The sequence below is a fragment of the Micropterus salmoides genome, unplaced genomic scaffold (genome assembly GCF_014851395.1).
Source record: "Micropterus salmoides isolate LMB-PRFRI ecotype aquatic unplaced genomic scaffold, ASM1485139v1 Ms_hic_scaffold_2, whole genome shotgun sequence".
Taxonomy (NCBI): Eukaryota; Metazoa; Chordata; class Actinopteri; order Centrarchiformes; family Centrarchidae; genus Micropterus; species Micropterus salmoides.
The window spans coordinates 28932945-28951304 of NW_024041150.1; the positions used below are offsets into that span (position 1 = coordinate 28932945).

An 18360-nucleotide genomic window follows, 5' to 3' on the forward strand; every position below is an offset into this window, starting at 1 on the left:
CCTTAGTCGTGAGTGTGAGTGGTTGTTTGTCTATGTGTGGCCATGTGATGGTTGACGATGGATGGAACATGTTTTCTTGCTGATAGGATTAAAACCACGGCTTTTAAACGGCATTTAAATAAAAGACTGAACATGACATGTTTTCGTCACATGCAGAGGGCCACCAGCCCATAAAACCACCCAGCTACAGCTACAAAGTTTTTCTTTTACTTTGATTGTCACACATTTGTGTGCCCACACCGCTGTGCTCTTCTTAACTACGTCACAGTCTGTCATCTTTAAGGGCTTTCTGTAAAAGCATTGTTTGTGACGTAATTCAAGCAGGCAGATAATAATGTGTAAGAAATGTCAATTAACTTTCACAGTATTTTTGAAATTATGGTAAACGTTTTTTTATGGTTCACATGTTAAAGCTTAATTTGTTTGTGTTTTTTCCCCACTATTAACAAATATGTAATTACTGTAATATTTACTTATATCATACTGTATGTGTGCTGTAACTGAAATCATGTAATGATCGTAATACCTACTCTTGCCATGTTGATGAAGAGCTGCAAAACTGCAATAGATCTGGTGAGTCATAAAAATTATAAAACATGTAACCGTTGAACATCCGTTTATCTGTTTCTGTTATGAGTTGTATTTTTTTTTCCCTGTGGGTATCTGGGGTTTGCCCTTGTTTCGTGTGTCCTTCTGTTTGCCTCTGTTTCTCTTGTTTAGTTCATGTTTAGTGTTTACTTTTGGTCTATGTACGTCTGTGTTATTTTGCCCTTGCCCTAATCCTGTCTGGATTAGTTTGTTATTCTTGTTATTCTGATCTGCTTCTTACTTTGATATGTTTAGTGTTCAGTAATTGTGTTATGTCTGCTCACCTCCAGTATCCCTCTGCATGTCAGTCTCTCTGTTTTCCCCTGCTCTCTGTCTCTGGCTGCATGTGTCTCGTTAGTCTCATGTCTGTCACCTGTGTTACTCCCGCCCTGCTCGTTAGTCCCTGGTGTATATCTGTTTGGTGTTTCTCTTCAGTCTTCGTCCGGGACTGTTGGCTCCGGTTTACAGATGGCGGCAGTTGGAAACGGTTGAATCTACGGACGACGGCGAAGGCAACTTTTTTGGGTCTGCTTTGGCGGCTGCAAGGTTACTCGACGTCTGTGGGGAGGCGTGCAGGGACACTGACCGACGGCCTGTATAGGTCCGGAACGGTGCTCTTGCGCTGCTCCTTGCAAGCGAGAAGGGTGGCTTGGTGGTTGTTTGTTATTAGTAGAAGCAGAAGTTATTAGTAGAAGCAGAAGTGGTGCAGTAGTGTAGCCTATGGATAGGGGAAGGGGTGGTGGGGATGAGGGAGATGGATGGAAGGTAGTTAGTAAAAGAAGTCAGAAGAGAGAAGCATCAAGTGAAAGGCCAGATTTATCTGAAGCAGTTGGAGAGAAAAAAATTATGAAAATGAGTTCTGAAGAGTTTGTGGTGCTATTTCGAGTCAAGGATCAGAAGCAGGGAGGTGAGAGTTACTACTGCCTTGGATAGTCAAATTGGTAGGGGAGCTCTAGCTAAAATACTGTCAAATGGGTTGTTGAGAGTTTGTTGCAAAGATAAAAAACAATATGATATCGCCAAAGAGGTGGGGAAGTTGGTGCTTAAAGTTGAGATCGTTGTCCCTAGAGAGAGGCAAGCATCAAAGGAGTGTATGCTGGGTTGTCAGATTAAGAAATTTTAGACAATGTTAAGGGCGCCAGAGTGGCTAATGTTATGAGGTTTAAGCATAAGGAAGGGAGCAATGGGGACTCACCAGTCCTGCTTACATTCAAAGGTAATGTTATGCCAGGGAAAGTATTTCTTGGAAGTATGGCATATCAGGTAAGGGAGTATAAAAGAACACGCTTATGCTGTTATAACTGTCAGAAGTTTGGACATGTGGCGGGCTCTTGTCGGGCTAAACGTAAATGTGGGAAATGTGTGTGGATCATGAATATCACCCGAGTAAAGCAGAGGCTCCCAAATGCTGTAATTGTGGAGGAGATCATACAGCAGTGTTGGGTGCGAACATTTTGTTTGGGCCCAACGGGTCCAGACAGTGAGAGAACATCATAAGGTCTCATATGCAGAAGCAGTTAACAGAGTCAACAGAGAACAAGGAGTTGGGAACAAAAAGGCAAACAGCATTCAGCAAGTCTCCCCAGTTGCTCCAGCATTCTCCCCAGATACGATCATTCTGAGTAGGGAAACATTTCTGGCTTTCATTGTTGATGCGTTGGTAGGAGCAAAAGCATCAGTTAAGAGATCAGACACAATCAAAATTGTGGTCGAAGCAGCTGAAAGATTCCTGGGTGTAAATCAGTTCCTACCTGAGCAGTTACACGAGTAAATGAAAGGAGAGCAAAATGTGAGGACTTCACAGATCTCACGACCAGAAAGTATGGAGGAGGTGCTCTTGGACAGTGATGATGGTGATTAATAGTTTGATGTTTTATATTTTTCAGTGGAATGCCCGGAGTCTTACTGCCAATGGACAGGAACTAAAGAGATTTGTAGATGCATTTAAAGAGAAAACAGAACTGATATGCATTCAAGAGACCTGGTTAAAGGCTAGTCTTGATTTTGTTATTCAGAGTTATGAATGTTTGAGGAAGGATAGGCCTGATAGACCAGGACGGGGATGTGCAACTTTTATTAAATCAGGTCTCCAGTATCGAAGGCTTGATATGACTTCCAGTCTGGAGGTTCTGGCAGTAGAAGTTTGGAGTAACCATAGTCCAATAACTGTTATAAATCTATATAATCCTTGTAAACAATTGGTAATGTCTGAATTTGATGAGATTATGGAGCACGTGAGGGGATCTGTTATATGGGTATGGGATTTTAATGCCCATAACCCATTATGGGGAAGTGATAGTAAGAATCATAATGGCGAGATAGTAGAAGACTTTCTGGACAAGAATGATGTGATAGTGATAAATGATGAAAGACCAACACATTGGTAGGAATACCAGAAGTTGCATCAATTTATCACTTGCCTCCTCAAGATTATCCAGAATTGGAGAATGGGATATTATGGACAGATATACTATGGGCAGTGACCACTATCCAATTTTATGTAGGTTTGGAAGACAATTAAGAAAAGAAGAAGAAGAGATAATTCCAATATATAAATTTTCTCAGGCTAAATTCAGGAGAATTTCAGGAGAGAACTAAATATTTAATTGACATGGTGGACAGTGAAACATCTGTAGATGTATGGAACGCATCCCTCAGTTCTTTTATTCATAAGGCAGCTCTTTGTACCATTCCCAAGAAACAAAAGCCAAGAACTTGTATGTTGGTGCCTTGGTGGAGAAAGTATCCAATGGTGGATTTTGCAGTGGAATATAAGAGATTAAGGGCAGTAGCAAGAAGAATAATTAAGAATGCAAAGAAAAAATAGCTGGAGAAGATTTTGTGAAACACTGGGCCCTGAAACTCCTGTAGGACACTTGTGGTCAGCTGTGCATAGAATGTCAGGTCTGTATAAAAGGAAATCAATTCTGGTTTTACAGAAAGGTGGGGTGGAAGCAATAACCAACAAAGACAAAGCAGACATGTTTGTTTTTCAAGCAGTTCTGGTAGTTTAGGAGCTTGGCAGTTAATAAGTGGAAGCTAAACCGGAATTCTAATAATGTAAATCCAACCAACTTGTATTTCTCCATGAAAGAATTGAGGGATGCTATTTATTCTGGTGCAGACACTATTGCTACGGGACCTGCGGCAACGGTAGGGCAAAACAAACCACGCTCTGTGACTCGTTGGTGTTGTCTAGTTGGCTCCATCCACAGTTAATAAACCCCTAGATTAGTCAAACTAAATCTGCAACCTAATTTCGGTCATTCATTCCCTCATACTCGTAGAATTCTCTACCTCTACAATATAAACTGAAATTCAATCGAGCCTAAGGTAGGCTACCCTGTTCATTACCTCCTGGTGGTCATATTGAGTGTTGTCCCTGTAATATTATCACATTTACCCCACTAGTGTACTCTCTTTTGTTAGTTAATAACAGTGATGTTGTGTGTGTGTTATTAAGAATCTAGAGTCCCTATACATAGAACTCACCCTCAGATTTGAGATTGACTGATTGACTAGTGTTTACGATTTCAGAATGAGCTGAACCATTAACAACTAATGAATTACCAGAAATTCGTGTGATTCTCAGGCTATACTCAAGGACCTAAAGCCTTGGGCAGACAAGTAAATCTTTAGGTGGTGCTCCTAGTTTCGAGGCATAAATTAATACTCGCGGAAATATTAATTTTCATAACTGTATTAAAATTATACGTAGCCTAGACCTGCTACACAGGGTTCTCAAAGTGTGAGGCGGGCCTCCCCAGGGGGGGCTCCAAACAGTTTCAGGGGAGGCTCAGTGAATGGAAGTAAAACAATATTTCATTACTTTTAGTTTTTTAAAGGAGATCACACACAGGTCAGAGACACAGTAGTTTTTGGGAACTGTTCCCCCCCCCCATTAGAGTGAGAAACTAATAAATGCCTTAGGAGAAGCCCTATTTGGTGTAGTCAGACGTTTTGTCAAACAGCAGTATTAGGCTATTTTCAAATGTTGAGTGTCTATGGGATGAAATAATTAAGATCCCATCTGCATCCAGGAATTGAGCGAAGTAAATTAAAGATGTGGGGGGGGGGGGGGACACCGTTTCCTAAGCTTTGTCTGAGTGGAGGGCGGCAGTCTCAGAACTCAGACTTTGAAAACCCCTGACATAAGCCATCGGCATGTTATTAAAACAACATTTGGTGATACCAGGCCTGGAGATCTGTCCTCTCTAGTTACTGCAGTTATAAAAATTCTAATTATATAATGTTACATGTTCAGTTGTCAGTAGAAAGGTTGTTGGGATTGTCTCTGTTGTGTGTCCTGTTCATAAAATTTTGATCAGGATCAAGGTATACACAACTAAATGCCTCAAGATCCTATTTATTCATGCTGTCTGCTTTTGAAGACAAGCAATAGTCCCACCCCACCCCCCACACACAGACAAGCATGTACACATACAAGCTGTCAACTCCTCTCTTACTCCATGCAAGTAATAATTATCTGGAGTCATGTTGCCTCTGTCAGTATTGTCCATGAGAAAATTTATTGAGGTTAAGGAATGTGGTGGTGTAAGTTTCATTTAATGTCACAGTTCACATGACATGAAGAAAGCACAGTAAGGGAGGGCGCCACCTCAAAATGTTGGTTTCGATCCAATTCCCAGCCCCAGAAATCAGACATCAACAATCAAATCTGATACTTTGTTGGGATTTTGGTTTTGTGTCCAGTTGCCGGAAGCCAGCCTGGTTGTGCCGGTACAAAGCCTGGTTTCCCATTTGTCTGTCCAGTTGCCGGTCTTCAGATCAGAAGCCATGTCTCCGGTCCCCTGTTCAGCTGTTTTGCTGTCAGCTGTCTGTCCTGCCCAACCTCCAGAGAGATCTCATCTTCGCCACCGGCCTCCAGAGGGGCTTCGCCTTTGCTGCCGGTCTCCAGAGGGGCTTCGCCTTTGCTGCCGGTCTCCAGAGGGGCTTCGCCTTTGGGCTGCCCGCCTGATATCCCTTGGTCCCTCTCTGCCCTACCTTCAGGCCTCCCGCCTGAAGTTCCCTGTTTCCTTTCTGTCCCTGACCACACGCAGTTTTGCCCCTGCATGCTCTGGACTGTGTTTTTTTTACTTTTTTTCTGTGCCCATGGACTTCCTCCTCTCCTCCCTCCACCTGCCCTGGCTCAGTTTTTTGGACTGTGCTTTGTGGGGTTGGTTCTGTTTAAGTATTCTTTGAGGGAGAGGTAGGCCTACTGTTCAATGTGATGGTATGGAACAACGTATAAATAGCACACCAGTTTTAAGGAAATTTTGGCTTGCCATGTCAACTGCAGAAACTGCGTGCCATTTCGCGCTGTTCTGTCCCTATAGACCTAAGCAATGCAAAGCTAGCAGATCGGCTGTGAGGCCGAGCTCTGGGCCGTTTGACAAAGTGACGATACTGATAACAAATCTATACACAAGTGAAGTGGAGAACACGACACAGGTGGAACCAATTAGAGCGGAGCAGATAATCAGACAAGCAGGAAAACACACAAAAGTGTACACAGTAATTAGCTACGAGAGGACAGGAAGGTAACAAAGTAAAACAGGTAACACAGAACAAATTAATAAATGATACAAGGTAAAACATAATCACATTACAATGAATGAGAAAACAGACAGGAAGTGAAGTACACAAAGACACACAAGGAAGGATTTACAAAGGACTGCCTTTTTTCACCTACGTTGCATTGCAAAAATCAGGATCATCAGAAGTGAATTGACTTGATTTTACAAAAAAAAAAACAAGAAATCACCACAAGTAAACCCAAAACTTTAACACAAGCATAGAATAGATTACTCCACATTGTTGCTTGAGATGCCTCTTAAAGCTTGTTCATAGATGGGCTTTTAAATGAAAGAATGATGCTATAAAGTGCAATTACAAAAAACACAAACAATGAGTAGAAAGTGGTGATTACAATGAAATGACCACAGGAAAATGCCTGATTACTGTTAAGAAACTAATTCATCTTGGATTTAATCCCAGTTCTAAACGTGTTGAGTTTCAGGAAAGAAAGAAAGAAAGATTTCTGTCCGAGAGAGGATGTCTGAGTGATGTTAAAACGCTTACTGTATTTTCACATTCTACGGATGTGAATACATGTCCTTATCATTCAGCTGTGAGTCCCAATAAATATTTGAGACCATTATTAAGCAGTTGGTGCCAGTTGTCTAGAAATCTGTGTTATTAAAATGACCATGTATTGTTGAGAAATGCTAAATAAATACACGAGACTGGAGGATGTTTATGCAGGAGATCCACTTCTCAGGAAATCTGTCGGTCTAGCTGTGAGTCTATAAAAGGGAGGTGCAGTGAACATGGAGCTCACAAACCGGAGAAGAATACACCAAGCAGGGATCAAGTCTTCAAATCTGAGGAGAGAAAACCACTGTAAAAACACAAGGCTTTGCTTCAGTCTGACACTCCAGAGATACGGGGATTCACCAGATCCTGTTTGAAGATCACTGTCTACCATTTAAGACAAGGATGAATACCACTATCCAGTGCATCATTCTCCTGGCTTGCACTGCCATTTGCACTTCAGCAAGTAAGTGTGCTAATCTATTGGATTGTGGAAATCTTTTTTGCTGTATTTCTACATTTAGGTGGCTTTAAATGAGCGATCCCTCTCGCTTTTATTTTGCTGAGCCTAACATCAGAAAAACATGAGAGGTGAAACTGTAGAGATCCCATAGATTATTTACACTGTTGTCTTAATTTTTCCAGCTATCAAGCGCTGCCATTGTGTAAAAACCATAAGTAAGGTAAATCGTTCTCTCATCACTGATGTCAAGGAGATTGATCCTCTTCCATATTGCAACAAGAAAGAAGTCATGTAAGTATCTGCAGTAATATGAATAAACAGTAGTTTTTCATTTTCAGTGAAGATTATTGTTTTTCCGTGACAGTAATTCATAAGTCCTGTTTAGAGAGTTATTTTAAATTAAAGCTTTCTCCTTCTCCTACAGTGTCACACTGAAAGATAACAGCCAAAGGTGTCTTGACCCCAATGGAAGATTCACCAAAGGATATCTGCAATGGTAAGTCCAAAGACAAGCTTTTTACAGGGTGCAATCTCATTATCTGCTGTTCAACACAACATTAACTAATATTGATTTAATTAGTTGAGGGAAAGCTTGCCGAGGTCAACAGTCACTTTGCACATCTGGTTGTTGTTACTGTCTGAAGGTTGAACATAATATGTTTTCTTCACAGGAAGAGGGCAGCCCGTGTTGAGAAGATAAAAACCACCAGCCCAGAAACAGCCACAGTGTCAGCCACTGCAGTGCAAACATCATCATAATTGCTTGTATTTATCATCCTTGCAATTAAAATGAGGTATCAACTTGTAAGAAGAAAGATCATCATACCTTTCCAAAGTAAGGGTATGGTTGGTGTAGTGCCTGCTTGTTTCAAGAAAATAAGAACGTACAATATTGAAACAAGTGAAATTGTTTCACTTCACTTGGTATGAGGTTTGCACATTGGCAGCTAAAACATGACAGCAGCCATTACTGAGCATTGGAGTGTCAAGTGCCTGAGAGCACAAGGTACATGTATGAGGATTAATTTTGGTGGGATGGGAAACTGTTCTCCCAGCTTGCGATTTATGCACGCTGACGAGACTGACTTATTTCCATATTAAAATACTGCCTTAAGATTGAATCCATGTTTTTTTCTGTGGTAGTATTATATGTGTGTCCTCATTGCTGAGCTCTTATTCGCTACATCTTTAGGCACATTATAACAGTCTGTAAAAGCATTGTTTGTGATGTAATTCAAGGTGCCTGATAATAATGTGAACGTCATTACCTTTTTTGTATTATTATAACTGTTTTTTCTATAATGTTTTATTACAAACAAACATATATTTTGAGTGTATATATCTATATATGTGTTCTGTGTTTGTTTTTTAAAGATTGAAATAATGTCTGAAGTGGGGCTTTTGCTCAAAACACCACAAGGTGGTACACTAATAAATCACAGGAGCATTATCTAGTGTGTGGACTCTGTTTTTCATTTTATCATTTTACTTCTCACCAGCACATTATTTAGCACATTTGGATGTGCGCATCTTTTTTCATTTCCATTTTTTTTTCAGTTGAGTCATTTTATTATTCCAAATGTGAAACTTGACTTGCAGTCAGGTACACGACATAAAAATAACACAAATACAAAAACAGAAACAACAGCAAAAACAGTACAGGAGCGAAAAATACAAGAATGTACATTTATATAATTAAATGTTTATACAACATACAGAGTTTTACACAGTAAAACTATAAAACAACCTCTAAAAAACAATCAAGAAAGTTACAAATACAGGGCTGTTACACAGGAAATAAAGGAGTTTTTGCTCCTACTGCACTTGAACTGGCGTACTCTAAATCTACTGTGAGTGAAGGGGGAGCTATGTGCAGTTTAATGTAAACCTTGCCTTGCGAGGAACCTGCGAGACAGAGATAGCCATCAGGATGTCAGCGATCACCTTGCCAGCCAGGATACAATCCCTAAATATCAGGTTACCACACCAAGCAATCACAGACAAAGTAAGAACTGATTGCAATAAATTACTAGTACTACTAACAACCTTCACACAGATCAGATTAACATCAAATTTCAGGTCACTATCAATGACCAAGATATGTATAATGTTTTACAAATTCAATATGAATTCCTTTGATGAAGGTCTGAGATGGTGTGGGGATTTCCTTCTAAAATCAATGACCTTGGTCTTTGTGGCATTTAATCGGATGAAGACACGGTTTGAAAAACTCATCTACCACCAGTCAATGCTCAGATTCATCTTTAATATGATGATGAAAACTGTATGATCAGCAAATTTCACAATGTGCCAAACCCCAGGCTGGCTTCTACAGTCAGCGGTGAAAAGAATGTATAGCAGAGAGGACAGGACAAAGCCTGTCAGCATCATTCTTTCATTTAAAAGCCCATCTATGAACAAGCTTTAAGAACCATTTCAGTTAACAATGTGGAGTACTCTATTCTATGCTTGTCTTAAAGTTTTGGGTTTAATTGTGGTGATTTTTTGTTTTATTTTGGTAAATTCAACGTATATGGGGACCATTTGTGATGACAACACCTGCTGAAGAATTCTGTAAGATGTGCTGGAAAGCTCTGGAAAAAGCGAATAAATGGACCTTGGGTTGAGATAACTAACTAATTGAAATTCGTAACATTGCATCACTATTGACTTGTGGCCATTCATCCTAACAGTACTCTGGACTTAAGTGAACTCTTGTTTAATGAGAATTAATTATTATTTCTGGTATCTTACTTACTTTTTTAACACTCCCATTTATGGACAAGTGTTATTTAGAATAGATATCAGCCATGAAAACAACACAGCTATCCGCGTGGGCTACATACTAAGAAAGTGTTGAGGTACGAAGAAGTCAAAAGAAGTTAGATTGAATCAGAGGATGTGTGCCTCTCAGTTGAAATTTATTTTCGAGACACTCAAGTTGAAATTCTAACCCTAACCCAAATTAAGAGACAAGGGATGAGGTCACACCTAATAGCTTCCTGCCCCTTGGCGACAGTGCAAGAATAACTAATTAACTGTGTGCTATGGGAATGGGGGAATCAATAACCAGTATCCCATCCAAGAAATGTATCTGTCTCACATTAAACCATGTTCTGAACACAACGGTTGAGTAGGTGGCGCCAGCAAAAAAAGGATTCCCAGATGATTATTGCTTGCATGGAGTAAAAGAGGTTACACACAAATGTCAGAGAAAAAAATTAAGAGTTTGAAGAGATCTAGATAGGAAGGGGGTCTGGGTGGGTGAACGGATGAGACAAACCCAAGACTTTCACCCAGGAGACTGCAGTTCATGTCCCATGTGAAACTAAAAGTCAACGCTGACTTATTTTAAATAACTTATGTTATACTTATTTGTTTTCTTGCTAAGAGTTACATGAGAAGTTCGATACCACTCTCACTCTGTCTGTTCATTGAACATGACACTAACACGAGCAGCTTGTTAGTTTAGCTTAGCATAAATCTCATCAAATTCTAAGTAAGAAATAACTGTTCTCTTCATATCAAACTATTCCTTTGAAATAATTTGGCACAATAGCAACATCCTGAGCAGAACTTGTAACAGCAGTCTGATGATGTTAGACAAGATACTAGCATGTGCTTGAAGATCACAGTGGATCGAGAAACCGATATCAGATAAACAGAAACAGATAAACAGATGTTCAACGTGACATGTTTTATAATTTTTATGACTGACCAGATCTATTGCAGTTTTGCAGCTCTTCATCAACATAGCAAGAGTAGGTATTACAATCATTACATGATTTCAGTCACAGCACACATACAGTATGATATAAGCACATATTACATATTTGTTAATAGCGGGAAAAAAAACACAAACAAATGATGCTTTAACATGTGAACCATAAAAACACTTTTACCATCATTTCTAAAATACTGGGGAAGTTAATTGATATTTCTAACAGATTATTATCTGCCAGCTTGAATTACATCACAAACAATGCTTGTACAGAAAGCCTGCAGGCCTTAATGCTCAATTCCAATTTTTTCCCCAGATCCAACTTTTTTTTGTTTGACAGTTCACATTACTGTTTAAATTTGAAATTTGATATCAGAATCCTGTGTGAACTTTCCGCGGCCTGAAAGTGACTCGCATGCGCAGAAGAATAACGCGACGCACGAAGATCAACACGCAGAACGCTGTTGCAGGCTACAGAAGTAAACAAAGAGCAAGGTTAGTTCCGGTTAGCTCACGGAAGACTAACATTTTTTATTGTCCCCTCACGGGTCACATTTCTCCCGAATTATGACAAGTGTTCACAACTTTCTGTTCGTTTCATTATGTTTTCTGCCACTGGACAACGCAACTGCCCCACAACTCTCTCTTTCTCCCCACTGTGTCAGCTCGGACAAACAGCATGCACATAACTCAGAACAGAGCTCGCGGTCTGGTGAATTTCAGGTGTAAGAAATGGAATTTGTGAGCAGATGATAGGCTGTGGCCCCGGCTCCTCCAGGCTGCGTTCTGTTCACACTGTCATTAAAAGATCCGGTCTGAGACACATATCGGATTTGGGTCACATTGGCCTGCAGTGTGAACGTAGCCTAAGTTTCAGTGACATCTAATGGTGAGGGTTGCGAATTGCAATGAATTGCAAAACAACTCCTCACTCAATGTCTCCCACTCCCCTATCCAAGCGCTTAAGATAGCTCAAGTGCAGGACAAAAAAGAGTAGCCAATCAAGAAATTAGGTTTCTTTAGATAGATACATTAAGAAATTATATTTTACTTAATTATTCAGTAATTTTGCAAATATTGTTAATTGTTCATCAAACAACAGCAACATCAATAAATGAAGTGCTACATGATGTCTCATACTCCTGTCATACTTTATTTTACTCTACTGTTGTGCATTTTTACACATCTTGGGAGGGTTGGCTCATCTGGACTAACATTCCGAAGTAAAAACCATTTCAAAAACCATTTAATCTACTGCAAGTATGACCACTGACAGAAAAGTAAGCTCACTGTTTCTGCACCACGGTCCATTATAACCCACATTATACATGTATACAAAGGAGAGTGAGGATCAAGGCTCCTCTCCCTACGGTCTTGTTATCATAACGCAGTTAGCAATAAAGCTTCTAGCTAAAGCTATCAAACAACAGTTCACTTAAGTTCGACTAACTTAATTACCTGTCCAGGAAAACACTTCAGTGCCACTTTGAAAATATTTGTCCTGCATCAGCTCTTTCCATCTGGGAAAATCCTTAATGATTCTTCTTCTTCTTTGTACGCATTCAAACTAATGACAAGCGTCTGGTGGCGTCTACACTGCCGGAACTATACAAGCAGAAGAAGAACACTGGGGTGACAAAACGCGCTCTGTAACGCTGTTTGTCAGTTTTCCGCAATGCAACAGGGCGACGTCCATGCAAGAGGGTGCCCGCAGTTATGTAGATAGAAATGGCTCATTCTAAGGTAATAAAAACACAATGGTTCATTATGTAAGGTCTTTATACACCACTGAAAACATAATTATGGATCTTATATTGCATTTCTGTCAATAAATCCTTAGAAATATTACACACTGAACCTTTAAAGATGACAGACTGTGACGTAGTGAATAAGAGCACAGCAGTGTGGACACACAAATGATACAAAAAGAAAAACTTTGTAGCTGTAGCTGGGTGGTTTTATGGGCTGCTGGCCCTCTGCATGTGACGAAAACATATCACATATCTTTTATTTAAATGAAGGAAGGAAGGCTGATGCTTTGACTACCACATCATTCTGGGCTGGTGGTTCTCATCCTATCAGCACGCGCTGCCCTCTGCCTGGGAAGAAAACATGTTCAACATTCAATTTGAGATTTTAATCATATTAAACAGTGGTTTCCAACCTTTTTGACTTTTGACCCCTTAAAATGAATGTCTTGTGAATTTAATCATCAAAGGTGACCAGTTCAAACAAAAGGTGATTTTTATATTATTTTTATTTTCAGACTAGAAGTACTATTATCTTTTAGTAAACTTTAAAGACTATTAGAGGGAAGTCTGAAAAACAAAAAAATATATACTTTCTATGGCTGAAAGTTTTTTTTATAGTTCCTATTCTTTTAGTTGTCTTAAGACTCCTCAGATTTACCTTGTGAGGGGGTACAAAACCCCAGGTTGGGAACCACTGCTCTAAAGTAAACATTGAGCAATGTGGTGGTTCAATATAGCTTAAAGACTTCTTATTCCTTTTGTATCAGCAGTATCAAGCAGTTGCAGGACTACATACATCTTATGTTACATCCTCATTCTTTCCTGCACACTGTGACAGTGACGATAAAAATGGATAAAAATGTTGCTCAACCTTCCCGTGCACTAACTTATTGTTGAACAACAGTGAATAAGATTGCAACTTGTTGTTTTTTTGCTGGACTTCCTGGATGAATTTTGAGTTGGGGGTGAAGACTTTGTATATACAGGTACATGACTTCTTTCTTGTTGCAGTATGGATGAGGATCATACTCCTTGACATCAGTGATGAGAGAGGGCTCTACAACCCTGCTGGTTTTTAAACTCACTGGCTGCTCCTGATGGATGAACAAGTTTAGACAACTTTATTGCAGCTTTTGTAAACTGTCTATTTGGAATTTTGGAGCCTCTGGCACTTTTCTTTTAAAGGCTTACTGTGTCAAGAAACGGGTTCCTCATGTTGATATTGGGAATTGGATCAAAACCACATTCAGCACAGATGTCAGCCAGAATACATGCAGTCGTTCAGTCATGTCAGTTGCATCAGCTCTGCTCATGGTGGGAACTGTTGCTTGTCTTGAAAAAACAAAAAACATGAATAAATAGGATATTTAGGCATTTAGTTGTGTTTACCTGGATCAGAACACAACAACCCTAACAAACTTTCTACTAATATCCAACGAAGGTTAAAGTCAAGGGCAACTGGACTTGGTTGCAACCAAGTCCAGTTGACTTTATGACTTTATGACCTGGATGACTGAGAATCTTCATAGACATCTTGCTAATCATTTTGGGATGAACACCCTCAGATTGGTACAGGAGTATGAAGGGACAGGAAAATTGCAGACTACAGGAACCATCTACGATTTAACCTGAGATGCCAACAAACAACCAAAACGGTTGCCCGAGTTGCCCTTGACTTTAACCTTCATTGGATAACTATGACCTGGATGACTGAGAATCTTCATAGACATCTTTCTACTAATAGCTAAACATTTTTTCTGTACTCTAGTAATCACAATGCATGGGATTTTCTCCCAAAGGATCGCTATGCAGTTATAGCTACAAAAGCTAGTCCAGGTGACTCATTTCTGCACAGATAGATAAATGGATGTTAAGGAGAAGGGGGGGGGGGGGTGGAAGAAGGATTCTGTCTGATGGCTGATCTGGGAGGATGTATGATGAGTGGGCAGAGAGACAAAGAATCACAGTGGGGTTTCCGTCTCGTTAGTGGTTTCGCCCTTGTGATTTACCAACCCCCCAGACGGTACCTAGATGAAACATGGGAGTTGTGCACCGGGTTGAATAGGAAGGGACGAGGGGATGAAGGGAAGGGAAAGGGAGGGTGGGTCGAGCAGAGACAGAGGAGGCCGGCTGAATAGCACGGGTTTAGATAGACTTGTCAGCTGATTAGAGGTGTGGTTTTAGGCGTGTTCCTGCTCCCAAACCCAAACATTTCTTGAACCATTTGGAGTAAATGCATGGCTTTGGGATTCTTTGAAAGATAACACTCTGAAGTGTCTAACCCAAAAGTGCTACTGAATTGATCAATATAATGTTTTAACACACTAAAACTAATATATCTTTCATTTCCGCTAGAAAATGCTTGCTAACAAATGCATGCAGACAACTACAGCTGGGACATACTAGCTGAAAAACACTGTAGGGCCACGGCATAAAGCCTTACCTAGTCCAAGTTTAAATTTCATACCAATATCATCACGAAGTGCCAGTCTTCGGCACAATTACTTGCAATGGGCTTGGCCTAACCACCAAAAAACAGGGGCTGGCCCTTCTTTACACCAGCAAATGAAACAATGCAGTTGGAATGTTAAGAGGTTTTAACTCTGAGTCAAGCATTTTAAACAATTTACATAAAAGCAAAGCTTACTTGTTTGGGTTGGCTCATACTGCTCCCAAGATACTACAGAGGTGGTGAGTGCAAAGTGAGAACCAGACCCAGGTTGGAAGAATTTTCAGCATTTTGAGAAAATATGATTAATCACTTTCTTGCCAATAGTTAGATGAGATTGATTGTTTTCACTCTCATGTCAATTTGTTAAATTTGAAGCTACCATGTGCAGCTGGTTTAGCATAAAGACTGGAAACCAGGGGCAACAGCTGGCCTATATCCTGGGGTTTGTGCTGTTTGCCTGGTCAGTGGTACTAGCCAAGAAAAAGTCTGTCCTGTGCGTAGAATGTTTGAGATAAGAGCATCTCTCAAGTTACTCTGAGGACGGAAATGTTGGTTGGTAGGAAAATCATACTACCCCAGTAAAAATGAGTGCAGTGAATGTGCTGCTTTCCACCCATTCATTCCAGTGTCTGAAGTCAGATCTGTGTCACTGTCAAAAAAGGTTTAAAAATAAAGACATAAATGAAAGGCACTGTGTTCTGAGAGATGATTTCCTTTTCTAAACTTTTTTAGTCGTGGCTGTCACGTCATTTTCTATTAAGAAAGACAGATATCAAAATGCTTAATTCCAGTACTGATGCTGGTACTATCACTGTTATTACTGATTAAAAATAAACATTTCCTGTATGCAGACACAAGGAGAAGTGTGAAGAACACTTGGCATTTGTTAACACTAACATTTTTGTTTAACACAGTTCTCCACTCTCACAACTTATCCTTTGTACGTGGACAGGTTTATTTTGTTTAATTTGTGATGCTCAAAGCAGAAAAACATAGTTTTAAAAACTCTAAAGCCACACTCTGTGTTCTGCATCTTGTGGTTCACAAATTAAGCACTAAGCTCATGGTCCCTCAGGGTTCTCACCATGCGGATGTATCTAATCTCTTTTTACAACATGTGAAGTCCTCTATAATGTTTGACAACATAATACTCAAAATCTTTGAAATGAATAATAAACAAATAACATCTTGCTGCTTATTTGGCATCAGTTCTACAGAACTACCAGCTACACATATGTTGCGTGATTCAGAATAGGGAAAGGGAAATATAATTGTACAATCCTAAAGAACTTCTCTAAGAGAGATGACTCAGACGACGTGATTTCATAACTTGGGTTTTGTCTTAATTTGTCCTAAACGAGCTCAGTTTATGTTCAACTCAGTGACCCAGCAGACAAATACATTCTGAGCAACATCCATATGAGGAATTAAAGGTAGTGTATAATATTTCTGAGGATCGATTGACATGCTTTTCAGTTTTCAGTTGTGTTTAAAGACCTTACATAATAAGCCATTATGTTTTTATTACCTTAGAGTGAGCCATTTATTTCTCCAAAACCACAGACACCCCCTTCCATGGAGGTCGTCATGTTGCATCATTATGTTTCTACTGTAGCTGAAAACGTACAAACAGCGATACAGAGCGCGTTTCGTCAATACGTTCTTGTACTTCTGGTAGAATTCAGGCAGTGCAGACACTCATCACTATGTTGAATACGTACAGAAGTTAGAAGAAGTAGTAATAATTTACTACAGAGGTCAACCATTAGATAGTGGATGAGAATATAAGCCATAATATTGACCTGCTTCAACATGTTGTTTGGTTGGTACAGCTCAGGACTCCCAACCCAATGGTTCAGGGTTTGATCCCACCTTGAAACAGCTTCTTTTTTCTCTCTTCAACAAATAGATTCTGCGGTGAATGTTTCTCAGATCACGGCATGTGCTGTACATTTTATGTTTCAGTGTTTGATCTGCATCCATCAACCTACGGACGCTTTTGCAATTCCCCAGTATCTCCAGTCAGAGGACATTTAGGGGAATCATGTTTTCTGACAGCTCTTTCATAGGTTTGTCAAGCAGGCTACAGACTCTTTTAATGTTGTTCAGAAGTAAAAGCTCAGTTCAACTCCAATACTGCATTACAGTAATCAAGCTTCATTTTGTAGGCAAAACCACTAAAGATTATATGAGTAACTGTTGCTATCATAACAGATCTATTTCAGCACCACTATCAAAACATTTATTTATATTTTTTGCCCTGTCAAAGCACCTTAATCTGGCAGCTGGACAGATATGGTTGGCGGGCAGTTTTGCCGATGGTCCATAATCACAGAGAGAATTAACAAGAAACCTAGCTGTTGAATAACTAAACCGGCGCAGTCTATATCTACATTGTCTTACCTAATGTTAGCAAACACAGCTCTCAGCTGCTCTGCAGTTTTCCAACTCAACTGCAGCTACAGATAATTCATCATCTTGACTCTACTCGCTACACTGCCCTGCACTCATATCTACCTCATAGCTACCGTTAGCTGTATGCTTAGTAGGTAGCTACACTGGCTAGCGATGAAAGTGTAGCAAGGGGTGTCTACACAGGTTTACTGAAGTAAGACAGACGTGGTTCCAAAAGGATTACTCATTTATTTATAATTGGTAACTGGAAGTGCCTGAAAAGAGGATGCTCAATAATGCAAAAAACCCCAATCAAATTACAATGGAATATGGAAGTTTATTACAATTTCGGCAAACAGGTTACTTCTTTTTAATAAAGCACACTCCCAATTATTGCTGTATATTATTAAAGAAACAAAAGGTCGGAGTGGTCCACTGCAATCAATAGTCACTGCAAACCGGTTCACTGCAAATCGTGTCCCCAATCGTGCCCCAGTGCTGTTAACACTACAATTGGTGAAGGGACCCATACTAGCGTGCCTAGCCTCCACCACAAGCCGACCAATTGAACCACTGAAAAGATAAAACATCAAGTTAAATAAAACACAATAGACCAGTTGGTTATGTCTAAAATGCAAGAATCCTCAACTGGGAGAGTTCCACCTAGAGGCGTGAAGAAGTGTACTAAAAATTAATAATTGTTAAAATCCTAATTCAACCAAGGCAAAACAGCAGCTGACAACCTACAATTAAAAACACACACATATTAGCAACAGGTTTATAAAAGCAATCAATGTGCAAATAACAGTTCTCAGGTAGTTATCATACCCTACTTGTTGCTTATTAAGTTTCTCATACCTTAATACAAGGTGCTCTGTAAAGGACAGAACATCACGCC

General features: G+C 39.8%; 1 protein-coding gene and 1 long non-coding RNA gene across 4 annotated transcripts in view; one reads left to right on the forward strand and one right to left on the reverse strand.

Annotated features, from left to right (window-relative positions):
• Positions 1–6905: 6905 nt before the first annotated feature.
• The window catches only part of LOC119912333 (permeability factor 2-like), an 18615-nt gene continuing 7160 nt past the window's right edge, over positions 6906–18360 (forward strand). The window contains exons 1-4 of one of the 2 annotated variants that reach the window (XM_038731462.1): positions 6906–7147; positions 7327–7435; positions 7569–7640; positions 7816–8594. In XM_038731462.1, the coding sequence (XP_038587390.1) occupies positions 7087–7147; positions 7327–7435; positions 7569–7640; positions 7816–7903 (330 nt within the window). In that variant the 5' untranslated portion in view covers positions 6906–7086 and the 3' untranslated portion in view covers positions 7904–8594. Of the gene's footprint in view, positions 7148–7326; positions 7436–7568; positions 7641–7815; positions 8595–18360 lie in introns of those variants that run through there. The other variant, XM_038731461.1, reaches the window with a different exon arrangement.
• LOC119912335 overlaps positions 17777–18360 on the reverse strand; it is an 873-nt gene continuing 289 nt past the window's right edge. For both annotated transcript variants that reach the window (XR_005446137.1, XR_005446138.1), the window contains exons 2-3: positions 18321–18360; positions 17777–18035 (exon numbers count right to left, since the gene is read on the reverse strand). The exon at positions 18321–18360 is cut by the window's right edge. This is a non-coding gene — a long non-coding RNA (uncharacterized LOC119912335). The remainder of the gene's footprint in view (positions 18036–18320) is intronic.